We start from the raw sequence: 27,500 nt of genomic DNA, 5'->3' as shown, positions 1-27,500 counted from the left end.
AAGTAAAGGGGTGTCCAGTGGAGGACATCATGGTCTACATAACTGTGATTATGTCACACAAGGACAGACTGGAAGAAGTGGGAAAGTTTCCCTCAAAAAAGAAAGACTTAGTGAGGGCTTCAATTTGGTTTTCTTTCCTTCTCTTTTTTTTTTAATCCTTACCTTCTGTCTTAGAATCCATACCAAATACAGGTTCCAAGGCAGAAAGCCCTAAGAGCTTGGCAATTGCTTGTCCCATCACACAGCTAGGAATGTCAAGAGCTCAGATTTGAACTCAGGTGCTCGTGACTTCAGATCTGGCTCCCTAGCCACTGCACTATCTAGCTGCCCCTTAGATGTTACTTTCAAATATCTGATGGACTGTCCTTTGGAAGAGGGCCTGGACTTGTGATGTTGAGTCCTAGATGGGAAAACTAGAAGCAGTCAATGCAGGACCTGAACTTCCTTTGAGAGCTATCCAAAAAGAGGACAATGGATTTCCACCAGTAACCCCAACAGAACTCTTCTAATTATATACAAATATATACAAAGTAATTATATATAAAATATAACAAGGTAAAGTAACAAAATATATAAAAAGAAAGGGCAGAGGCAGAAGAAGAGGCTCTAACTGCTGAAGGGATCCAGAAGTGCCTCCTCTGAGTTGAGCTCTAAAGAAAGATGGGAATTCTAGGAAACAGAGGTGAGTGGATTCCAGGCGTGAGTGGTATTTCCACATGTGCAAAGACACAGAGAGAAGATGAAATCCTACTTTTAGGTGTGTTGTAGTGCTTATTCAGGACTGGGTTAAACTAGGTAAGGGGCTGTCAAACAGGCAGACAAAACTCCCAAGGGCAGCCCAAAACAGATTAAAATGCAATATTTAAAGGAAGTGGTTAACAAAAAAGCAAAATAAAATTACAACACGTAGAAAACATTTTAAAACTAAGACTGCAAAGTATCCCCCAGTGATTTTTTAAGAATGGATCCATCACCCCAGTTTCTATTTTGACACTATTAGTGCTCAGAGTGACTTCTGCTCCTATCCAGTTCTGAGGAAGTGGCAGAACAAAGATGTGAACACAGACCATTTGACTCCAAATCTAGGGCTCTTTGCATTTCTCCTGGGATGCCTCTTCTGATTAAAATCAAATCAGCACTTTCAAGGCAATAAAAGAATGGATTCCCAGGAGTAGAGATTGGGCACTGTTTACCTAAGCCCCACTCCTTGGTTTTAGAGTGGTAGAGGTGGCAGAAGCAGAAAATGAACCCAGATCCCCCCAGCTCTGAATCTAGCACTGTTTACATCACAGAACACAGCCTGCCTCCCAAAGGCAAAGAATTGTGGCTCGTCTTTTATAGCACCCTAGGGATTGCAAAGCACTTACCTCCCAACATCCCTGTGAAGTTGGCCCATCTGAGGACTTTCCTCCCCATTTTATAGAAGAGCAAACTGAGGCACAGAACAGTCAACATGACTGGCCCCAGTACATAAAGCTGTGAGCTCCTCTTTCAGGACAAGCACTGTCTTTCAACCTTCATTCATCACAATGTTTAGCAAATAGTAGGTGCTTAAATAAATGCTTATTCACTGAATTTGAACCCAAATCACCAGATTCCACAACTGGTCCTCCTTATACCATAATTCATTGTTGTCTCCAAAACAAAGGTCCTATTCAGCCCCTAAGGTTGACCCTCTTTGGAATCCAACAATGTCAAAGGAAACGGGACAAAAATGGGTGTAAGGAATAGGAATGCAGGCATTTTAACTTTCTAGCACATTCACTTTTATGTTTCAGACAATCTCAATAGTATGAAATTTGTAAAAGCTGTTAAATATGGGTATGTTTGTTCTGATTTGTAATATCGGGGTCCCACACACCCCAGCATAGGGAGGGGGCACATTGTCTCATTCCCCTTTCTTGGCTCCACTACTCTCAGTCTACTTCCTAACCCCTGCAGAAGAATACTTTAATGCAGGCAAAATAAAAGGGCTGCCCATTGATTTGTTTAAAAATTTATGGAAACATCTATATTAATGATTTGGTAAACTTTTTTTTCTTTAAAAACACACATACATCAACTCTAAATTTAAGCTCTGTAAAGCTGGACTTTTAAAACTAGACAGAGGCACATACCCAGAACCTGAAAAAAATTCTGGTAAAAGGCAAAAAAAGAAAAACAGATATATTAAAAGATAACAGAGTAGGAAAAGCACTGGGTGCAAAGTCAAGAGTCTGGAGAGGTCTCTGGATGGGCTTTCCCTTTTTGGCTGCATTAACAGCCTGATTGATCAGGGAAATGCTACAGACAAAAAGGTATAATTGGATTTCACCAAGGCATTTGACAAAGTCTCTGAGAAAATCTTTGTGAGTAAGATGAAGAGATGCAGGCTAGACAATAGTACCTTTCCGTGGGCTCAGAACAATAAGACTAGAAAGACTTTTGATTAATGGATCAATGTCAACCTGAATGAAGACTCAAGTGGAATATCAAAGGACCTTGGCTATGGACTTGTTCTATTAAAGCAGTAACAGGTATTGATGAAGAGAGATGGAAATCTTATCAAATGTGAAGGTGACATGGAATACAATGAGTCAGGTCAAGCAAAATAAAATTTAGTAAAACATAAACTCCTACTTGGTTTAAAAAAAATTAAATACACAAGTTCAAAATGAGAGTAATTGGACTTGTTGGAAGGCCATGTGACAAAACCTAGTGGCAGTGCAGTGGGTAGAGGACCAGCCCTGGAATTAGGAAAATCTGAGTTCAAATCCCATCTAAAATACTTATTAGCTGTGTGAACTGGGACAAGACATTTAACCCTGTTTGCCTCAGTTTCCTCACCTGTACAATGACCTGGATGGGGCAGCTAAGGTGGCTCAGTGGATTGAGAGTCAGACCGAGAGACAGGAGATCCTGGGTTCAAAATATAGCCCCAGACACTTTCTAGCTGGGTGACCCTGGGCAAGTCACTTAATTCCCATTGCTTCACCCTTTCCACTCTTATGCCTTGAATCCAATATAAAGTCCTGACTCTAATACAGAAGGTAAGGGTTTTGTTTTGTTTTGTTTTAATGATCTGAAGAAGGAAATGGCAAACCACTCCAACATCTTTGCCAAACAGGCTCCAAATGGGATCATAAAGAATCAGATACAACTGAAAAAACAGAACAACCAAAGTGTGATGTAGCAGATAAAAAAAAAGCTAATTTAATTTTAGATCAAGTTAACAGAAATATAACATCCAGGATGAAACAGACTATATTCTGTCCTAATTAGATCACAACTAGAATAAGTAACGTGTTCACTTCTTGGGTGATAACATTTTGCAAATGACACTGACAAGCTAGGTCACATCCTGAGGGGCATCATCACGATATTTAAATATCTAAGAGGTCGTCCTAATGAAGTTGAATTCCATTTGTTTCTGGGGTTCTGTGCCTTGGGTTCTGGTCCTGCCTCCAACAGGGAGCCATTCGACTGCTAGGCACGTAATATCTGCCACTCTGACACTTCTCTGTAAAAGGAGAGGCAGGGCAAGAGTAGGGAAAGGCTCTGAAGTCAGAGGTTGTTGTCCTTTAGTGGACTCGTCCCATCTGGCTCTCCCTGACGCCACTTGGAGTTTTCTTCCCAAAGATACTGAAGTCATTTGCCATTGTCTTCTCCAGCTCCCTGACAGATGAGGAAACTGAGGCAAACAGGATGAAGTGACTTGCCCAGGATCACACAGCTAGCATCAAAGGCTGGATTTTAACTCGACTTCCTAACTGCACGTGGGACATTGGCCGGTTCACTGGGCCACTCACCCCCCTGAGCCTCAACGTCCTCGTAAAACAAGGGGTTTGAAATGAGGTGATGTCCAAGGTCTCCCTGTCACTCTCTGATGCTGATACTCCAGGAGAGGGTTAGGATCCGATGATCTCCAAAGCCCCTGAGCACCCACATCACTCGCACTATGTATTCTATCAGTGACACTAGGAAATCGGAATAAGATGGGGATGGAGTGAGTTGGGATTCCAGTTTTTAAATGTTTCAGCAGCTTTAAACAAAGCCCTCATTTCAAATTTCACGTCCTGCTTCCAAGAAGTAAAAGACTTCATATACTTTATCAAATTAATGATTAAATCTCTGAGAGAAAAGAAATGCCACCATTTCCAAAGGGCAAAACGAAAAACACCCTTAGACCGCCTCTATAAGTAGTCAGGCTACCTACTGCTAAAAGAATTCAAGGAGAGGCTGGATGGCCACCTGTCAGAAGGGTTGGTGAAAGGATCCCTATATTGGGTGAACAGTTGGGCTAGATGACCTTTAAGGCCCCTTTCAAGTCTGGGATTCTACGGAACATTATTAAATGGATTGACAGAAGCATCTGTAGGCAAGTATTCTTTCCTCTTGGTCTTCTGACCTAACTAGGAAACTGCTTCACCTCCCAACGCTCCCCTGCTGAACAGTCCTTCTTGTTACAGCTTTGTAGCCATCGCCTTTTTCCTATATCACTCTATAATGGAGCACTTTGCCTCAATTACTCTTCAGTCTTTAATTTAAACATGACTCCATTCAAGCCAGAAAACCAGGCTGTCCCATATACTGGGCACACCAACTAGCAAGCCCTGCCTGTGGATATTGATCAGGTGCCCACAGTGGGCTGACAAGAAGATGCACTAAAACAAAGAGGCCCATGGATCACATTTGACCTATGATACTCCCAAGTACTGCCCAAGGTAAATTAAAAAATGATTGGGAAACAATAAACCAAATAAATAAAAAAACAAGAAAATTTAGATATTACATTTTTAAACTAAGTCAATATGTGGCCTGCAGAAATTTTCATTTGAGTTTGATTACACTGCACTAGGAAATATGATAGGGAAGAACATAGAAAAGCATTTATTATTTATTTTTTGTTTATTTATTATTAGGTGCCTGCTTTGTACCAGGCACTATGCTAAGTGCTTTACAAAAAATATTTCATTTGTTTTCACAAGCAAGACAGGTACCATTATTACCTCCATTTCACAGCTGAGGAAACTGAGGAAAACAAGAAGTAATGACTTGCCTACAGTCACAAAACTGGCAAGTATATGAGCATGGATTAGAACTCATGTCTTCCTGTCTCTATACCTAGTACTTCATCCACTGAGTCACTCAGTTGCCTTTTTCCATACCAATACCCACTCCTTTATTTTTTTAACTTAAATTTATTAATTTATTTGTAAAATTCTGGTAACTCCTTCCTTCCCTCCTCTGCCCTCATTAGAGAAATCATCATTTGACAAAAAGATATACATATAAATAAAATTATGTCCTGTTTATTTGTCTTTATCAGTCTTTTCTCTGGAAGTGGACATATTCTTTTTTTTTTATTCCTTTAAAAACTCTTAACCTGGGGGCAGCTGCCTAGCCCTTACCACTCTTCTGACTTGGAACTAATACACAGTATTGATTTCAAGACATAAGGTAAGGGTTTAAAATTTAAAAAAAAAAAAAACAGAAAAACTCTTAACCTTCTATTTTAGAATCAATACTAAATATTGGTTCCAAGGCAAAAGAGCAGTAAGGACTAGGTGACTGGTCTTGAGTGACTTGCCCAGGGTCACATAGCTAGGAAGTATCTGAGTCCAAATTTGAACCCCCGAACCTCCTGTCTCCAGACTTGGCTGAGCCACCTAGCTGCCCCCACAAGTCATTCTTCAAACAATATTTCTGTTACCATTACAATAACGTTCTCTTGGTTCTCTTCACTTCACTTTTCATAACTTCATGTTGGTCTTTCCATCATTTTCCAAAATTAACCTGGTCATCATTTCTTACAGTGCCACAACTCCTTTAGTCATTTCTCAATTGATGGGTATTCCTAACATTACCAGTTTTATGCCACCACAAAAAGAACAGCTATAAATATTTTACAATATATAAATTCTTTTCCTCTGATCATCTTGGGAAATAAACCTAATAGTACTATTGCTGGGTCATAAGATAAAGTGTTTTATGACTCTTTGGGGAGAATTACAGATTGTTCTCCAAAATGGTTGGACTAGTTCATGGTTCCACCACCACTGTATGAGTATCCTCAATTTCTCATGTTCCTCCAACATTTATCATGTTGCCCTTTTTTCATTTTAGTCAATTTGGTAAGTGTGAAATGATATCTCAGAGTTGTTTTGATTTGTATTTCTCTAATCAGTAATGATTGAGAGCATTTTTTTCATATAGTTATATATAACTGACTTCTTCATCTAAAAACTCTGTTCATATCATTTGATCATTTACCAGTTGGGATATGGCTCATAATGAGACCTCTAATTGAGAAACATTCTAAAAAAAATTTTTTTTTGCCCAACTTACTGTTTTCTTTCTATTCTTGGATACATTTGTTTTATTTGCACAAAACTTTTTTAATTTAATGTATTCGAAAATTATCTATTTTATGTTTCACAATGCTCTGTATCTCTTGTTTATTGACAAATTATTCTCCTATCCATAAATCTAATAGGCAATATGTTCCATGTTTTATAATTTGCTTATGATATCTCCCTTTATGCCTACATCATGTGTTCATTTTGATCTTATCTTGGTGAATAGTGCAAGATAGTAATCTATATCTAGTGTCTGCCAGACTGCTTTCCAACAATTTTTACCAATAATGAATTCTTATCTCAAAAACTTGGATCTTTACTTTTGTCATCCTCAAGGTAACTAAAATCTTTTACAACCATCTGCTGTATATCTGTTCTGTTCCATTGATCTACTTTTTTATTTCTTAGCCTCTATCAGTTAGTTTTAATAACTACTGCTTTATAATGTAGTTTAAAATCTGGTACTGTTAAATCTCCTTCCTTTTCCATTTTTTTCATTGATTTTCCTTTGATATTCTTGAGTTTTTGTTTTCCAAATCTTTTTTTTAGTTCAATAAAATAATTTTTGGTAGTTTAATTGGGATGGCATTGGATAAATGGATAAGTTTCATTAGGATTGTTATTTTAATTATATTGTCTCTGCCAGCACATGTTCAATTAATATTTCATCAATTATTTAAATATGACTTAATTTGTAAAAAAATGTCTATAATTATATTCATGTAGTTTCTGGATTTGTTTTTGGCAGGTATACTCCTATGTCTTTTATTCATCTTTGAATATCTGTGTATATATATGTGTGTGTGCAGATACAATACATTTGTGTGGGTTTATTTTATATACGGCTAATTTTCCTAAAATTATTGATAGTTTCAACTAATGTTTTAGTTGTATCTCTGAGGTTTTCCATATATACCATCATATCATCTGCAAAAAAGGATAGTTTTTTACCTCTCTGCCCATTCTTATTCCTTTAATTTCTTTTTCTTCTGTTATTTCTATTTCTTTTCAATTAAATGGCATAAATATCAACTTGTAAAAGATTACTGTACTTTCCCACACTGAAATTTGGCAAAAATGATCAAATACTTTGATAATGGGTCTACAATCATTACTAGAAACTGAAAAATGGATACCAAAAAGAACTGTACATCATAGGCAAAATAAACTACCTAAAATAGGAGCAGCTAGGTGGCTCAATCAATAGAATTCCAGGCCTAATCGTAGAAGATCCTGGGCTCAAATCTGACTTCAGACACTTCCTAGCTATGTGACCCTGGATAAGTCACTTAATCCCAATAGCTTCACTCTTATTATTCTTCTACCTTGGAACTGATACTTAGTAGTAATTCTAAGACAGAAAGTAAGGGTTTGAAAAAAAAATTTTTTTTAACTTCCTGACATTTAACTACATTTCCCCTACCAAAGTATATATGCTTCGGATACAAATAAAAGTCTAAAACTAATCCTCCTTTCAAAGAGCTCTCATTCTAATGTGTCAAGATTGAGGACCTGAACACAGGGCTTCCTAACTCAAAGACTGGCCTTTTATTTCTTGTATCATAAAGCCTTCCTTTTTTTTCTTCTAACATGACAGAGGTATTACTTTATAATTACATTGCATAATTTTGAGAAATGTAGTTTACTCTTTTTTACATTTTTAAAATTTTCTATTACAAATTCTCTCCCTCCCTCTTCCCATCCTTGAGAAAGCAAGCAACATGACACTCATTTTATAAAAAGTCATGAAAACCACATTTCCATATTAGCCATGTTACAAACAAAAGCAAAAAAAAAAATTAAGTGAAAAAATATGTTCCAATCTGCAGAGTTTATCATTTCTCTCTCTAAAGGTAGAGAGCATTTTTCATCATGATTTCTTTAGTATTGTCTTGTATCAATACAATCCCAGAGATGCATGATGAAAAATGTCATCTATTTTCAGAGAAAAAACTTATAAGAGTATGAATGCAGAACAAAACATACTATACAAAATTGGTACACTAATACACTGCTGGTGGAGTTGTGAATGGGTCCAACCATTCTGGGAAGACAATTTGGAACTATGCCCAAAGGGCTTTAAAAGTCTGCCTGCCCTTTGATCCAGCCATACTACTGCTGGGTTTGTAATACAAAGAGATAACAAGGAAAAAGATGTATACAAAAATATTTATAGCCACACTCTTTATGGTAGCAAAAAATTGGGAAGGGGGGGTGTTCATTGATTGGGAAACGGCTGAACAAGTTGTGGTATCTGATAGTGATAGAATATTATTGTGCTAAAAGGAATAATGAACTAGAGGAATTCCATGTGAAATGGAATGACCTCCAGGAGTTGATGCAGAGTGAGAGGAGCAGAACTAGGAGAACATTATATACAGAGACTGATACACTGTGGTACAATCGAATGTAAGGGACTTCTCTACTAGCAGCAATGCAGTGATCCAGGACAATTCTGAGGGACTTAGGAGAAAGAACACTATCCACCTTCAGAGGAAGAACTGTGGGAGTAGAAACACAGAAGAAAAACAACTGCTTGATAACATGGGTCAATGGGGATATGATTAGGGATGTAGACTCTAAATGATCACTCTATTGCAAATATTAACAATATGGAAATAAGTCTTGATCAATGACACATGTAAAACCCAGTAGAATTGCTAGTTGGCTATGGGAGGGGGTGGGAGGAGGGGAGGAACATAAATCATGGAACCATGGAAAAATATTCTATATTACTTAATTAAATAAACATAAATTTAAAAAAATATTATAGTTCACTTTCTTTTTCTTTCTTTTTCCTTTTTTTTTTGGTTTGAAATTTCTTCCACAAAATGACTAATACGGAAAGATGTTTTACACAGTTGCACACATAAAATCTATATTAGATAGCTTAATGTCTTAGAGAGGAAGCAATGAAAGGATAGGAAGGAGGGAGAGAATTTAGAATTTAACATTTAAATGAATATTTAAAATATTTTTACATGTTAAAAAAGAATTGTTTTGATTCATTATATTAATTGGAATAGCTAAATCTTTCACAGTTGATTACTGTTATAATATCACTGCTATTGTAAACTTTTTCTGTTTCTGTTCACTTTTCATCAGTTCACATGACTTTTCACAGGTTTTTCTGAAACCATCCCCTTCATCATTTCTTATAGCATGATAGCATTCCATCACAATTATTTTTGCTCAATCATTCCACAACTGTTAGGCATCCCCTCAATTTCAAATTCTTTGCTACAACAAAAAGAACTATTATATGTTTTCGCATATATGGGTCCTTTTGCTTCTTCCTTGATATCCTTAGGATATAGACCTGATAGGGGTATTGCTAGGTCAAAAGGTATGTCTTTCAAACATCATTTGTAATCCTACAAATAATACATTTAAGATTGACTGACCACATCCTGTCACATATACTGGAGACAAAAGTCCATAGACAATTTGAACACTGTTTTGGCTGACACCTTGAATTCCTGATTTTTTTAATTATTGCTTTTCTTTTAATTTTCAATAGAATATTGATTTGTACCACAGTGTATCAATATTAATCTTTATTTCACTTTGCAATTGAAGAAGTTTAAAATATCCATTTGCTCTAATATCAATGCATACCCAAAAGTTTAAGACAATGGAAACCTGCCATTGGTTGTTAAAATATTGTGAGACTTTGATTAATAATTGTCTGATTCCAGGAGAAGGGGTCACAAAAGACCCATTGTGCAGTGCCAACAAACACAAGGTGAAGGAGACCATCAATCCTTGTGGGATTGATGAGATCTGTGGCAAGACAGAGGACTTGTTTGAGGTTCAAGGTGGCAGCTGTTTGACATATGTCGGATGCAGGTCTTCCCCATGCCACATTCTGACAAGTACCTTAGTTTGGCTGCCATTTTGACTCCCCTATCCCTGAGAGTGAAAGTAAAATCAGACCAGGGAATAACATACTTCCCTTTTATATCAAAATCTAGTCTTTTTTTTTCCTCTCTTATAGTATGGCAACATACTATAGTCTTAGCTGCCAATGGGTTAGTCCAATATTAATGCATTTGTCCTACAGATTTGTGAGACAGAAATCACTTTAATTGAACTCTGATTTAAGAACCTGTTATGGATTTATTCTTGTTTACTCAGAAACTCTTATATATATAAATTTTGATATTTTGGTTTTGATTTTTTTCCTCCCATACCCCATAACTCAACCATGTATCCTGAGTTGATCCAGGTGTTGTTGGTCAACTTCCTCCTCAGGGGGAATTGTATAATTTTCATAAAATCCAAGACAAAATTTTTGAGAAAAATTTCAGGAAAAGAAGCTTGCTAACTCCTTGAACCAAGAAAGTGAACTGCTTAAAGAAAGTCCCATAAAGAAACCTACACTGCATCAAAAGATCCAGAATGAACTTTGGGATGTAACTGATTGAACTGAAGCAGGGTGAACACATGTATTCTAAATGTAAACTCTTATGCCAAAGGGGACTACCCCCTAATTGGCTTTTTGTCAATGTGCCTACCAAACACTGGTTTTGCTCTCTTTTATTTCTCTCTTATCTCCAACTATTGTAATTTCCTCTTAGAAAGTACAATATTGTATGACCTTTAGCTAGAAGATTTAGTGTTGGGGGGGGCGAGGGGGAAGTATCCTCTGGAGTTGTCTCCCACTCTAGTAAGTGACTTGTGAACACTCATACTTAGCAACTGGTAAGGTACTAAGTATGGATACTTAAGTTTTTGAACAATTAACTTAAAAGTAGCTAATTGATAGACAAAGGGAGTTTGATTCACTCTTCACAACATGTATGGGTCCTCTTCCTTCTTCCTTGATATCCTTAGGATATAGACCTGATAGGGATATTGCTAGGTCAAAAAGTATGTCTTTCAAAAATCATTTATAATCCTACAAATAATATATTTAATATTGCCCCTATGGTGTGAGACTAATTAAGCCACAATAAAAATCTTATAATACATAGCTGATTTGAATAAAGTCTTGCTTTTTTTAAATCATCTTAAAAAGTCTTCTCTTTCTCTACTCATCCTCTCTTAGTTCAATGCCTACAATTAAAGAACTTTGAATCAACACAAAAAATAAGTGATAAGGAGTATCATTTCTGTCCCTTCTAGTGGAAATACTAAAGAATATTTGGAGCACACAGAGGCAAATCTCAGGAAAAAGAAGACACAGAATTGGCCTTTACAAGAGGACATTTATCCCTAAATAATTGATGGTTGGCCCTGTACACTTTGGCAGGAATTATGAACAATTTTCCTTGTTTAAAGACTTGTTCTGATGCCTCATCATGAAGAAATGGGTTCTCAAAGGCCATGCCAAGGGCACTCAAGATTTGGCAGGACCTAGCATGCTGAAAAGTCTTCCAGTACTGCCCAGGAACAGATTCTATTTCTGTTTCTGTCTTCCAAGAACCAATCTAGCCAAATTCAGAGGCTTATCCCCAGAAGACTGGAAACCAAGAGATTCTTTTGGAGTGGGTGGGATGATGGGTCTCAAAACAACTTAAGACTGGCTGCCACAGAGGGCTTACAATCTATCCTGGTGAACTTACACAGATGAAATTGCTGATCTTCTAAAGTGTGAACAGTTTTCAGTAGCTCATTAAAAACAATCCTGGATTGAGATCCAGGCAGATCTCAGTTCAGATCACAATAACTGCTGAGAGAGTAACTGGCCAGGGGCCACACACTTAGTGTCAGAGGCCAGATCATAACTTTAGAGCTAGAAAGAATCTTGCAAGTTTAAAACTGTAGATGTTAAGAGTTAGAAAGAGACTCAGCTGCCACCAAATCCAGTCCCACTCATTTTAAGAACACCTTCAGAAGTTCAATGATTTTATAAGGTTCTTCACCAGGATTCTGGTCCTCTGACTCTAAATCCAGTGTCCTTTCCACTATAACATGCTGCCTTTATTAAGTAATTTACAATTTATCTCTTAGATAAACCCTAAAAATCTTATCAATTTAGCTGACTTTCTGAACATAGGTATAACTTTTTTCTTTTTTACAAGAGGCATCATTTAACATTCTATATTTCCTAAACTCAGGTCATTTCACTCATTTCTAAACCATGACCTTTGCCCTCTGGCCACCTGCTCCTATCCCACAAAAATCCAGATTCTGTCCTTAGGAACCCAGTTACTGCTTGATGGACTTCTACCTCATCTTTCCCAGAACCAGTATACCATGCCACCTTCCAGATACTGCCAAACAATGCCAAAATGTGCACCTCGGGTACTTTCTAGCGCTATCTTATATATTATCTTCGATCATTAGAGAATATAAGTGCCTTGAGGGTAGAACTCTCTTGCTTGGTTGTGTTTATATCCTATGTGTTTATATAGCTATGTAATAAGTACCTAATAAATGCCCTTTAATTCATTCAGTCTAATATATAAAACTACATCTCTTCTATGGTATAATCATAAATAAATATTTGTTGAGTGCCCACTCCACAAATGGCAGCCCAAAGCCATCCGCCCCCTATAATACTCTGCAAAGTTGGCAGGGCCACATAAATATTCCTTCCACATCCCCTTTCTAACGAGTAATTTTCAATGTGCCCTTTCCCCAACAAAACCCCAGATTGTTCTTTCCTCATTTATATGATCGGAAACTGGCAAAACACATTTTGACTTCCCACTTCTCAAATTCTGGGTGAGAAAATGGTACAGAGACAAAACATTGTAATAAAGAGAATGAGAGTATTACCTTCCCCAGAAAGCCATCTCAGGGGTGCCCTTTCTGTAGACAGTCTCATCGGCATCATTTGTCCCATTGGTGATCTCTCCGGGATAGGCCATTATTATCCCACCATCAGCAGAGACACTGAGAACATCTTGCTGTCCCCCCCCTGAAGTTCTCTCTAAGAACTGACTGCCTTCCTTGATGCGCTGCTGGATCATCGGTGTGAGAGGCATCTCAAAGCTGAAATAGCTATCAGGTTCTGAATATAACGTCTCCAATGACTCTGCGCTGTAGTATAAAGAAGTGTTATCCAAAATGGTTTCAAATTGGGAGCTGTACACATCAGTTGAGTCCTCTGTATACCCAGGCCCCAGAACATCATCATCTTCTCTGGTTGATTCCTCTTGCTCAGTGATCCTAGGGAACAAAAACAAGAGTTAACATATTTAGTAAACACTTTTTTTCTTCTAAAAATAAATATTCCCTACTAAGTGAACCACAGTATAAATGAAAAAATTCTGCAAAAAAAAAAATAGATGAACTCTCTGGACACTTTTCATGATATGGAGGAAGGAAGATATAAAATATTTTTAAAATAAAAATGCTCATAGCAAGAACTTGTTTAAAATCTTAAGCTTCCTATCTTTATAGGTATCACAGTCTCAACATTCCAAAATGGAATTTATTGTGTCCTACTTCTAAATTTCCCTATGACAAGTCGCCATTCTTCCAACGACCAATGCTCACAATCTTTGCGGCTTCCTTAATGCCTCACTTTTACTCAGCCCACAGAGCCAATTCTCATAAACGCCTATCATTTCTATATTCACAACATCTCTAGTATACATGCCCTTATCTCTCCACTCACAGAGCCATCAGCCTGGTTCAGGCCCTCCTCCTCTCTAGCCTGGATTATTTAATTAACCTTCTAATCACTTTCCCTGCCTTGTCTTAAGTCCATTCCAATCCAACCTCGTCTAAGCTAATACACAGAATGACCATGTCATCCCCCCAAGTGGTGATGAGCTGTAATTACACCTCCAGGATCAAATGTATACATGTCTCTGTTTAACGTGTAGAAGTGTTCTCTCTCCACATATATATGTACATATATATGTGTGTGTATATCATACACAAACGTTTTATTATGTAACTTGCAATTTATTCCCTAAATAGACACTAAAAATTTTTTATCAACTTATATAACTATAGAGAGAAAGAAAGGGAGAGATAAATTCCTCTATTTATATCATCTATATCTGTAACTATGGAAAGTAGATGGGAAGTTATATCCATAGATCTATACTTTATATATCCTTATTTACATGTTGCCTCCATTAGAGTGCACATTCAATAAGGGCAAGGACTGCTTTGCCTGTCTTTGCATCTTGAGCACTGAGCACAAGGCTAGGCACATAATAAGCATTTTAATCAATGTTTGTTGACTGACTTTAACCATTAACACATTTCCATGTTTCCAAGGACACTGATATACTCAGTAGGATCCCAATTAGCTTTATAAATTATATGTAAATATCATCAAGCGATGCTTGGTCCACACTGGCAGGCCTTGTTTTATTATGCTCCGCAGATATTGCATTTTTACAAATTTGAAGGTTTGTGGCAACCTTGCATCAAGCAAATCTATAGCGCCCTTTTCCACCAGCATATACTCACATAGTGTCTCTGTTACATTTTGGTAATTCTACCAATATTTCAAACTTTTCATTATTATTATATGTTATGGTTATCTGTGATCAGTGATCTTTGATATTACTATTGTAATTGTTTGGGGGCACCATGAACTTAATCAATAAATGTTGTGTGTGTGTTCTGGCTAGCTTATCAACTGGTTGTTCTCCATCTCTCTCCTTTCTTCTTGTGTTTCCCTATTCGTTGAGACACAACAATATTGAAATTAGACCAATTAATGATGCTATAATGGCCTCTAAGTGTTCCAGTGAAAGGATGAGTCAATCAGTGTGGCAAAGAAACTTAATTGTTGTCTTTAAGAAATTTCCACAGCCACCCCAGCTTTCAGCAACCATTACCCTGATCAGTCAGCAGCCATCAAATCAAGGTAAGACTTTACGCCAGTGAAAAGATTATGACTCACTGAAACTAGGCTGTGATGATGATTAACATTTTTTAACAATAAAGTAGTTTTAATTAAGGCATATATAGAGATAGATATTTAGACAATACTATTTCACATTTAATAAACTACAATATAGTATAAATGTAACTTTTATATGTACTGGGAAACCAAAAAATTTATGTGACTTGCTTCACTACAATATTCACTTCATTGTGGTCTGGAACTAAAAACCACAGTATCTTCAAGATATGCCTGTATATCAATGATACTACATAAAACATTTTTTAAAAGATTTTGTTCCCACTTAAATTTCATCAACCAATCACTTTTACAGTCCTTAAAAGCTCTACCACCATGACAAAAGGTGTGGTGGAGCTGGTTCTAATGCTTTAGGAGAGCAGATTGTTAAATTTTCAATATATTTATTTACCCTCAGAAACAGGAAATGCTACAAATCAGAGACTAGTTTAGTTTATTGATTTCCTGGACTTAAGAATACGATGCCCATAAGCATAAAAGAAAGAATAAAGGGGAATAGAAACTAAGTTTTAACATATCCTTTCATTTAATTTAGACATTACAAATTCAGTTCAATTTAACCAACAATTATCCAGCATCTACTATGGACATGGGCAGTTAGCTGGCACAGTGGATAGAGCACCAGGTCTGAAGTCAGAAAGGTTCATCTTCCCATGTTCAAATCTGGCCTCAGACATTTCCTAGCTGGGTCACTTAATCCTGTTTGCCTCAGTTTCCTGATTTGTAAAATGAACTAGAGAAAAAAAATGGCAAACTATTCCAATATCTTTGCCAAGAAAACCCCAAATGAGATCATGAAGAGAAAGACACAACTGAAATGATTTCACAACATGGGTATGACTCTCTGTTCCAAAACACTGAAGATAAAAAGTAGACACAAAATATCTTATTCTGAATTAAATTGAAGTGGAGACCCCTGGTGTGAGGAAAGTAATATTACATAAAATTAAGATTTGAGTTGACTTAAATTGGCTTCCACCTGTGATTTCTAGAGCAATGATTTGTCTTCTTTCTCATTTGAACAACTGGTGAAAATAAAAACCTTTTCGGATACATATACATGGTTACAAGCACATATGGTAACAGGGAGATTAAAGAAGCAAGGAGAAGAGCCCACCTGGAAAGAGCAGAAGCCAACAGGAAGAAAGAGCAAGAGAAGAGAAATTTTTTTTCTGGTCATTCTAAAACAATAATATTATATAAAAATGGGGGGGGAGGGATTAAGGCATTCCTTAAGCACTTACTTCTTTTCCAAGCATTGTGCTATGTTCTCAGGATACACATGCAAAAGCAAGGAAAATCCCTGTTCACAAGGAACTTATATTCTAATAAGGGAAGCTTTCTCTTTTGATGAAGGCAGAGTACAGGGGAACTAGGTGGACTCATCCATTAGAAAACAAGAAGCTTGAGAACAGGAACTATCTTGCTCTTCGGTCTATATTCCTAGAAGTTAGCAAACTCCTTACACATAATATTTATTTATATGGATATTTATTTGTTCATTCATTTATTCATTCCTAGAAGCTACATCTCTTAATACAATCCAAGATCATACTAGCTTGTTTTGGCTGCCATATTACACTACCTCATATTGAGATTGCAGTCACTGAAACACCAAGATCTTTTTCAGCCAAATTGCTATCTAACTAGTCCTCTCTTTGATACTTGTAAAGTTGATTTTTTGTAACCAAAGGCAAGCTTTTATATCTATCAGTACTCAATGCCGTCTCATTAGATTCAGCCCAATATTCTAGACTGGATTCTAAATGTGCCATCTACTCTGTTCACTCTCCCTCCCAGAGTTGCGTCAGCTGCAAATGTGAAGGGCATATCATCCGTGCCTTTAGACAAGTCACAGATAAAGACCATGCATTAACAATTACTCATTGGGTCTGGTCATCCAACTTGTTATAAATCCAACTGATAGTAGTGTCTAATCCAGAAGTTCTCAGTTGGGGAATCCTGGGAGTCCCTGAGAGGTTTTTAGAGGGTTTCTAGAGTACAAATTATTTTTATAACATAAACATTTTATCTAATCCACATCTCTCAATCTTCTCCACAAGAACAGCATAAAACACTTTATAAAAAACTACCCTAAAATCTAGGTAAACCTACGTCCACAATATTCCCCTCTTGTGTTTGTTCAGTAACTGTCAAAAAAAAAAAGGAAATGAGGTTAGTTAATAATGAAGTTGTGCTGTGCCCCTGAAACCTTTTCCTTTTCTAAATATTCAATGTTGTATGGCCCACATCAAATTGCTTATCATCTCCTAGAAGAGGGAGGCAAGTGAAGGAGGGAAACAGTTTGGATTTTGTAATTTTGGAAAATAACATGCTGAAAATTAATATCACATATAATTAAGATAATGGAATATCTTTGAATAAAAGCCAAAAAAAGGAATGTTCAATATTTTTTCAAGATATTCTGTCTCTCCTCCTCAATCAGGCTAAAAGTGTAAAGGATCTAGTTATATTCTCAATTCCATTACTGATTGGCATGGGAACTTTGACCTGCTCAGTACTTCTGATCTAGACTGGTTGGCCCTTCTTTAGTCAACTTGGCAGTCCCACAGCTCCCAGGTAATAACCATACTGACACAGAACTTAGAACAGTATAATCAGTATAATACACTATAGTGCCACCATCCTTACCCATTCTAGAATTTTCCAAGGAACCAAAGTTTAGTTCACCATCTTTCGGCTTATACTCTATTCTCTTTCTTGCTTGAAAATCAGCACAAAATCTGCCCTTCTCCAGTCTTATTGCACCTCTCCTACTTTCCATGACCTTTCACAGAGATAGTGGCTCAGAAATCATATTTGCCAGTCTTTTCCAGACCTGGAGAGAATTCATCTGGGCTAACTAACTTGAATTAATTGAGGGCAATTGAATGCTCTCTTACTATATTTTAACATACTTAGGTATCAACTCCCAATTATTCATTTTTGTTCTGTTATTTCCTAAATAAAACTCATTTTCCTTTGCAGAGAAAACTGCAACAAAGAAAGAACTGAGCACAACTCTTCTCTTTATTGTCAACTCTTACTGTGCCATCTCCTCTAAGCACAAGTCCTATTCCTTCTCCAATTCTTTTTCTCCCAATATAGTAGGACCTCATTTTATTTTAACTGTGTACCAAGACATTTTGCATAAGCTAAAAATTACACAGAAGAGCCAACCCCATTAATTAATAAGTTTTTTTTATATGAACCTATCTAGGTACTTTATGACTTATTTTAGGCTAATCAGAGCTATCAGCATCACTACCATACTTTGGGACCAAGATTAATAATTAAATAACATTAATGAAACAAAAATAAGCACTGCTCTGATATAGACACAACTTGTTACAAGTAAGAACTCGGGACAAAGATCAATGTTTGGCACAGAACAATGTAAAAATGACTCATACTAACGTTTCTCAAGAGTCAAAATGAGAAAGAATGAGCATTAATGAGTGAATCAAGAAAAGACTTTACACTATTTGGAGAAATAGTGCAGATTTTGTGTACAATTAAACATTTTTATTTTATGTATTTTTCTGTATTTTTTTGATTGCCAATAATATATACCTTAATTCTTATGTGTCGAATTGAAAAGTCACTTTCCAAGTCTAGATTTCACACTTACTACCTATGTAACATCAAATAAGTCAATTAACTTTTCTAGCTCTAAGTGTCCTCATTTGGAAAAAGAGTTTGTTGAACTAGATGTCCACTTGAGCTCCAGAAAATGTGGTTGGATTTTACAGCATTGGGAAAAGCAATTATTAGACCTTTTTTATGAGTGTTTAACTGCTGGTTGTATAAATCAACCTAAGTAAAGATATCAATTCAGCAAAAGTAACTCTAAAAAACAAAATGCTGCAGCAAATATATTTTCCAAGGTTTCTGAGTCCAAATAAGCTTAAGATTAGAGTTATGGGGGGAAAGCCTCTATTAATTTGTATTTAGAGCACCTGGGATCAAATCTCAGCTTGGCTTCTTACTATCTATGTAGCTTTGGGCCAGGCATTTCATTGTCCTTGAACCTGCTACTCTTTTGACCTGGAATTACAATCTGGATAGTATCCAGGATTAGGGATGGTAGTTCCAATTTTCTCAATATTTCCCTCATTTTCACAAATTTATCCTCCCTAAATTAATTCTCTGACTTCACTTATCTAAACTCCCCCCTCCTTCCAGGTCCCTTAAATGATTTTCTTTTCAGTTGGCTCAAGTCCTTCTCCCTTCAACAACCTTCTCCCAAGAAAACTTAATTTCTTAAATTCAGAATATTGACTATAAGTTACCTTTTCCTTGGTAAACAGAGGTATAGTAAGATACAAACTGCACAGAGCTGTAAGAATCAAGACTACTTGGTCCTAGCTCTAGTTGGTAATCTTTGTTTCCTTGGAAAATCCATTTTTCCTCTTTCCACCCTAAAATCATATGATGCTCTATCCTATCAAGTCCATATAGAATGCCTCTTAACTGATCAGCTTAGCCCAATATCTGGCATATGGTAAGTGCTCAATCGATATTTATTGCCTTCCTTCCTTTCTTCTTCTGTTGTTAGAAGTGTGAACTGAATCCAATCACTCTGGAGAACAATTTGGAATTATACCTAGAGAGTTATAAACCTTCTTAGACTCAGCAATACTTCATTGTCTCTTCTGGAGTAACATTTCACATTCTGAATCACATTGTGGTTTAAAATTTAAGTCAATAAAGTAACAATATCTGACAAGAAGATGGCAAAAATTCTCCCAAACACTAACCTGATGCCCTGAGAGCCTGTCAAGATCCAAACACAGCCCTCCCCACAAACAGGCACACTTTCATAATAGAGGTGCCCAATGGTTGATATGCTTTTAGTATAGCACTAATAAGTATTTCTCTCCTCAATCTATCACGTACACACATCCATCTAGCTACTTTTTTTCTACATTGTCACTGAAAGTTTTACAGTTTCTAGCATTGCTTCTGATCACCACTCCCATAGCTAAGATTCACCACTCTCTCTTCTCTCTGCTAATCTTTCCTTCCACACATTTTAATATAGAAAAACAGGCCTTTTGTAGACAAAGCCAGAGAAATAACAATCTTTCCTTCTGACCCGCTAACTAACCAACATTGCATCTGTTATCATGGAGAAGATAATAAAGATGAAAAAATTCAGAGAAGCATGGGAGACTTACATAAGCAGAACCAATAAAATGATATATATATATATATATATATAATCATAATTATAATAACATTATTGGAATTTAAGTTATAATGCCCAGTCCTGACCCCAAAGAAGAGATGAAATAATGCCCCTCTCTCCATTCAATCCTAAAGGTGAGAGCCTATGGGTGTGAAATATTACATATACTGCCAGGGTCCACTAGTGTTGCTTAGTTTTCCTGAGACATTTTTGTTCCCTTCTTTTATAATTTTTGTAATATTTTGTATTGTATTACCAATATAATGTTTGTACTGGCAAGGGAGGAAGTGGAATATATATTTGAAAACAAAGATATCAATTTTTTTAATTAAAAAAAATGATGTAAAAGGAGAAGGAATCAAACCAAAAAGGTTAGGGAATAAGGCCAAAGAATTCTTCCTTCTAATCACTGTCCTTAGACATACAAAAAAAGGAATGAATCCTGCAGGACATAAGGAATCTGCTCACTGAAGATATTTTTGTCCTTTGCAGCCATTCAAGTACACAGTTAGAAGTACAAACTCCACAACCAAATTATGTGATGTACACCAAGCTTTTAAAAATAGTGCCAGTTTTTTTTTTTTTGGGGGGGGGGGACAGTAAAGAGGAAAGAGGAGAGAGAAAACAAAGAAAAAATAGGAAGAGGGAGAGGGGGCAAGAGAGAAAGTAGGGAGGAAGGAAGGAGAGGGGGAGAAGGAAGAGAAGGAAAAAAGAGAGAAAGGAGAAAAGAAAGGGAAAGAGGGACAGAAAGAGTCAAAAAAGAGAGAAAGGAGGAGGAAGAGAGGGAAGAAGGGAAGACAGGAGAGAGATTGACTTCTATAGGATAATATCTCCACCTGGTGTCATTTTTGTATATTACTGTTAAAGAATTTTTAGGGTATGTGTGTATGTGTATATATATATATATATATATGTATATATATATATATATATATTTATCCATTACTGACATAAATGAGGATGTCATTTCTTAGTATTGGTAGGGGAAGCCAAATGAGATTAATTTAATGTCCAGAGGTTACTCATCCCCATTTCCAAATTCTAGAACATGTTTAATTTAGTCCCTAAACTTCTTACATGTTTAAAAAGGGAAAAAAAAAACAGGAGTTTAATGTGAATTTCTTTTTAAGGTTCATTAAAATCAAGCATAATTTCAGATTACTCTCCAAAATGATCAGTTTATTCATAGTTCCTCCAATAGTGTATTAGTTTCCCCACCCTCTCCCCATTTTCTACATCCTCTCCAACCTGTCATGTCCTTTTATCCTTTTAACCAATCTGATAGATAAGAGATATCTCAGGGCTGTTTTGATTTTCATTTCTCTAATCAACAATGACTTAGAGCATTTTTCCCAGTTATATATAGCTTTGATGTATTCATCCAAAAGCTCTCTATTCATATCCTTTAACCATTTATCAATTGGGGAATGGCTCATATTCTTATAAATTTGACAAAATTTTCTATATATTTTAGATATGAAACTTTTATCTCAGACACTGTCTATAAAAATTATTCCCAACTTATTGCTTTCCTTTTAATTTTGGCTACATCATTTTATTTGTTTAAAAAATTTTTTCAATTTAATGTATTCAGAATTATTGATATTGCATCTCTCAATGCTATCTCTTATTTATTCATAAATTCTTCTCCTATCTATAAATCTGATAGGTAATATATTCCCAGTTTTTCTAATATTTTTAAATCTCCCTTTATGCCTAGGTGATTTATCATTTTTTATCTTATCTTGGTAAATAGTATAAGATATTGGTCTCTATCTAGTTTTTGACACCAAAAAATGTTTACCAAGCAGTGAATTCTTATTACTAAAAATTTGGATCTTCAGCTTTTTCAAAGAGAAGATTACTATAATCTTTTTTTCATCCTCATCTTGCATCTTAGAATTTCTAATGAGGAGAGAAGTAGAGTTAACTGGGTATTTTAATGGAACAAATTTCAAATATTCAAAATAAATTATATAAGTAACTTAAAACACAATAAGTTATTTTTTTTAAGTATGAGTGAGTTGTACAGGAATTTAAGTTCTGGGCTGACAAAAAAACTCCACAGTCCAGCATTTAAATCCCTCTACAATTTTACTCCACATACTTTTAAAATATTACTTCCTATAACTTTTTCGTGACTCTCCATTCTAGTCAAATTGGTCTGATCGCTGATCCCTATGTCCCATCTAGATGTCTGAAATATACTTCTTCCTTTCCTTAAGTTTGCGAAATCTTTCTTCAGACACTTATTGCTGGTAGCCCTATGCAAATCCTTTACCCCAATCTGAGTTTCCTTATCTATGAAACAGAGATAACAGCACTCACCTCCCAGGGTTATTGTGAGGAAATGTGTTAAGTGCTTTGTAAAACAAAGTAGGATACAAATATTAATTATTAAGGCCATTATAAGTGCCAACTTCCTTCCAGGCATAACTTGGGTGTCACCTCCTTAAAGGAGGCCTTTAAAGGAGGTCCTATCAGTTTCTTTCAGCACTTTCTTTTTTCTAAAATTTGTTGTTGTTCAATCATGTCTAACTTCCTGTTCCCTTCTGGGGTTTTCTTGCCAAAGATTCTGGAGTGCTTTGCCTTTTTCCTATACAGAAACTCAGACCAACAAGGTGAAGTGACTTGCCCTGGATCACACAGCTAATAAGTATCTGAGGTCAGTTTTGAATTCAGAAATATGAGCCCTCCACACTCCTGGCTGAACACTCTATCTACTCTGCCCTCTTTGGACTATTGCAATAGTCTCAGATTAGTCACTTTGCCTCAAGTCTCTTTCCTCTCCAATCCATACTCCATATAGCTGGCAAACTGATTTTCCTAAAGTTCAGGTCTAAAACTGTCACTACCCTATTCAACAATCTTCCATATAGCCCTATCTGTACCAGGGCAGAATTCAAAACGCCTCTGACTTAAAACCCTTCACAACCTGACCCCAACCTGGCTTTTTAGTCTTCTGACCCTAATATAATTATCCCCCTTCCTTTTACAGTCCAACCAAGCAACCTTCTTGCTATTTCTCACCTTTGATACTCAACATTCTCCAACCTTGACTTTGTGCCAGCTGCTCCTGGGCAGAGAATGCAATTCCTCCTTACCTCTGCCTCTTGGAATCCTTATTTTCCTTCAAAATCCAGCTCAAGCATCATCATCTACATGCAGTCTTTTCTGGTCCCTCCAACCACTATTATCTCCTCATTAAAAATACTTTGTATATATTTTCTATATACTTTTGTATGTATATATTGTAGACTACAACAGAATTCAAGTACCTTGAGGACAGGCACTAGCTCATTTTTGTCTTTATATCTCTAGCACCTAGCACAGAGGCTGGCCCCATGGAGGGTGCTTAATAAATGTTTAATGATGGACTAGAGAGGTACAGTAGATGTTTATCCATGAAATACTTCATGAATCTGGTACCATATCTCTAGGGGTGGGTATTCCAACAATGCAGATGGCAGCGCTTTTATAATTAACTTGACACATGATCTTTGAAAGCTGCCATGTTTCTGTGATGGCAAAGAACTGGAAACTGAAGGATGTCCATCAATTGGGGAATGGATGAAGTTGTGGTATATGGTTATAATGGAATACTATTGTGCCATAAGAAATGACAAACAAGATGATCACACATAAAAATTGGAAAGACTTCTATGAAGTGATGAAAAGTGAAGTTAACAGAACCAGGAGAAGGTTGTACACAGAAACAATCGTGTATGATGATCAACTGTGATTGACTTAGTTATTATCAGCAATTCAAGGATCCAGGACAATGCCAAGGGACTGGTGGCCAAAAGGCCATGAACTGATAGAGTGTGGATCAGATGGAAGCAATAATTCTTCATTTAATTTCCTCCAAGAATTTTTCTCTAGTAAAAGTAATATTTGTCTTCTAACACAACATGATGAACATAGAATATATATTAGATTTTAATGCATTACAACCTATATCCTAATACCTGCCATTTTTGAGGGGAGAAAGACGGGAAGAAGGGAAAGAACATGGCTCATAAAATTTCAGAAAATGACTGTTGAAAAATCAACATGTAATCTAGAAAAAAAATTTTTTAAACTGTTGTGGCCAAAAAATTAGTTACCCTGAAGCCAATTTGGTGACAAGCCTCTCCAAACTAAAGCTGTTCTTTGGACAACAAACATACTGGGTGTGCATTCAAAGCCTTTATTGGCACAGGAAGGCCTGCTAGAGTTTGAGTTTGGCTGGTGAAGGCTGAGAGTGCCTGGAGTCATTCCATGCCTTGATGAGGCATCAAAGGGGTGCTTTATGGAGGTTAATTAAATACCTCCCAGAAAAACTCTTTAAAGACCTTCATTCATGAATAACTGAAAACAGAAACGGACAAAACTTTATTCAAGGAAAAACTGACCAGACTGTTAATTTCCCCAGTGGAAGAAAAAGTGTCTTCAATGGAGACAAGTAAATTAGATGACTAAGCCCACATTTACTGCCATAATCAAAGCTGTGCATAGCCCTTCCCCTCACCACTTCCCCAAATTTTTAACTTAATTAAATCAAATTGAGAATCTATGCTTTCAGAAATCATGATTAAAAATCTTCAAGAAGACTTAATTAAGTCTGTCAGTCCTCAAAGACTTCAGTTAAATAACCAAAGTAGACTATTTTTTCATAAGATCTCAGAGAATTCAAGACTTTCCATCTAGATAAGAGAAGCAGCAAATAGGAGAAAGAACACTTAACTTAAAACCAGAAGATATGGTTTTGAGTCCAGCTATATTACCCACAGCTAGTCCTTTTACTAACTAGCGAAATGAAAAGGTTGGTAGAACAAGATAGAGAAAACATTAGGAAATGTAAAATAGATAACCTTGATTACAATAAATTAAAAAGGGTTTGCACAAACAAACCAATGCAACCAAGAATAGAAAGGAAAGTACTGGGGGAAAAATGGAACAGCAAGGGTGTCTGATAACGGCACCATTTCTTAGATATATAGAGAATTGACTCAAATTTATAAAAATACAAAGCATTCCCCATTTGAGAAGCAGTCTAAGGATATGAACAGGTAATTTTCAAATGAAGAAATCAAAATTACCTCTAGTCACATGAAAAAATGCACAAAATTACTCTTAGTTAGAAACATGCAAATTTAAACAACTCTAAAATAGCACCTCACACTTATTAGATTGGTGAATATGACCATAAAGGATAATGATTAATGTTGGAGGGGGTCATGGAAAAATTGGAACACACTAATTCACTGCTGGTGGAGGTATGAACTGATATAAAACTATTCTGGAGAGTAATAAGACTATAAAACTGTGCATACCCTTGGACCCAGAAATATCACTACTAGGTCTATATCCAAAGCACATGAAATATTGGAGGGGAGGGAACCTACTTGTATAAAAATATTTGCAGCAGCTCTTCTTGTGGTGGCAAAGAACTGGAAATTGTAGGGATGTCCATCAATTGGGGAAATGGATGAACAAGTTGTGGTATGATTATAATGGAATACTTACTGTGCCACAAGAAATAACAAACAAGATGATAACAAAAAAAAATCTGGAAAGACTTAAATGAAACGATGAAAAGTGAAGTGAGCAGAATCAGGAAAACATTGTACACAGTAACAGCAATGAAGCACAATAATTAACTGTGAATGACTTAACTATTATCAAAAAGGCAAGGATCCAGGACAATAACAAGACACTCATGATGAAAAGGATATCTACTGCTAAAGAAGGAAGTAATCAAGTCTGAATACAGACTAAAGCACATTATTCTTCACTTAATTTCCTTCATGAAATTTTTCTCCAGTATAAGCGATATGTCTTCTTTCACAACATGAACATGGAAATATGTATTATATGATAACAGATGTATAATCTACATCATATTACTGTTTTTATAGGGAAGGGTAAAGATTGGGAGGGAGGGAGAGAACATGGATCACAAAATGTGAGAAAACAGTTATTAAAAGTTGTACCCATATGTAACCTGGAAAAATTTTTTTCAAAGAAAAGAAAGGGCTAGTCTAAATGATCTCTAAGGGCCTTCTAATTCAAAAGGTCTTTGATTCAATGAATGAGGAGATATGAAATCACACACTCTGGAAACTCATCAGCAGTGGCATTTAAAAATATTCCTCAAGGAGTCTTGGTTTTGTCAATTGATCCATAATACAAAAAACAGATTAAGAACCATTACTTTTTTAAAAAAAAAACCCTTATCTTCCATCCTAGAATTAATACCATATATTGTTTCTAAAGCAGAAGAGTGCCCAGAAAGGAAGTGTATGAGGCCAGATTTGAACTAGGACCTCCCATCTCTAGATTTTGCTCTCAATCCACTGAGCCACCTAGCTTCCCTCAAGAATCCCTACTTTATAGGGAGTAATCAATCAAGCATTTATTTGGCATTGTGCTAATGCTAGTAGGAAACACAGAAAAAGGTATGAAATACAGTGCTTCCACTAACATGAAGTTAGGTTGATGCTAGCCATCAAATTTCCTTCTTTTCATCTATAATTCATTTCCTTCCTTTGAGGAAATTAGGCAGGATAGCATGATTGCTTTTGTACATTTTATGTCCAAAATATGATTTTTGTCCATTTTATTTTCAAAGAGCATTCAAGCTAATTAGGACAAGATTCATACAGTCAAAATAATTATTTAATAATACAAGACAGTACACAATACAAGTGTTGTGAAGATTAAATTTAATTCTCCCCAATTGTGAAAATTAAATTGTAACCCTCACCCATTTTTAGATTTAATCACCAAAGGTGTAAACACCCCATTCACACTTGAGTGGGAGAGGTCTGTGACCCACCTGTGCAATAGTGGATGACAAATCAGAATTAAACCAACTGCCCCTCAGCAATCCTAAAGCAAAGCTTCAACTGTGATTGGTAGATGTAAAATTAGGGGAAGGCACAGGAAGTGACACAAAAGAAAGTGTCTTTAAAAGGGATCAACAACTTCCTGAGTGCAGTTCTACTGACAGTTCTTCATTCTTTGGAGTGGAGGCTGATGGAGAATCTGCTGACCAGACCTGAGACCTTGAAGAAATCTCTTCCTTTGGACTGACACGTGGTAAGTGAAAAGCTGATTCTTTAACTGCTGGATTTTCTGAAAAAACTAG

At 36.2% G+C, this 27,500-nt stretch overlaps 1 protein-coding gene across 9 annotated transcripts in view; it reads right to left on the bottom strand.

Annotated features, from left to right (window-relative positions):
• PSD3 (pleckstrin and Sec7 domain containing 3) overlaps nucleotides 1–27,500 on the bottom strand; it is a 784,568-nt gene that overhangs the window by 377,615 nt on the left and 379,453 nt on the right. For all 9 annotated transcript variants that reach the window (XR_008915561.1, XR_008915562.1, XR_008915563.1 and 6 more), the window contains one exon: nucleotides 13,065–13,457. Coding sequence is in view for 6 of the 9 variants with exons in the window: in XM_056813641.1 (XP_056669619.1) it covers nucleotides 13,065–13,457 (393 nt within the window). In the remaining 3 variants the exon portion in view is untranslated. The remainder of the gene's footprint in view (nucleotides 1–13,064; nucleotides 13,458–27,500) is intronic.

Source organism: Monodelphis domestica, chromosome 1, assembly GCF_027887165.1.
Source record: "Monodelphis domestica isolate mMonDom1 chromosome 1, mMonDom1.pri, whole genome shotgun sequence".
Lineage (NCBI taxonomy): Eukaryota > Metazoa > Chordata > Mammalia > Didelphimorphia > Didelphidae > Monodelphis > Monodelphis domestica.
This window is presented reverse-complemented; position numbering and strand designations above follow the sequence as displayed.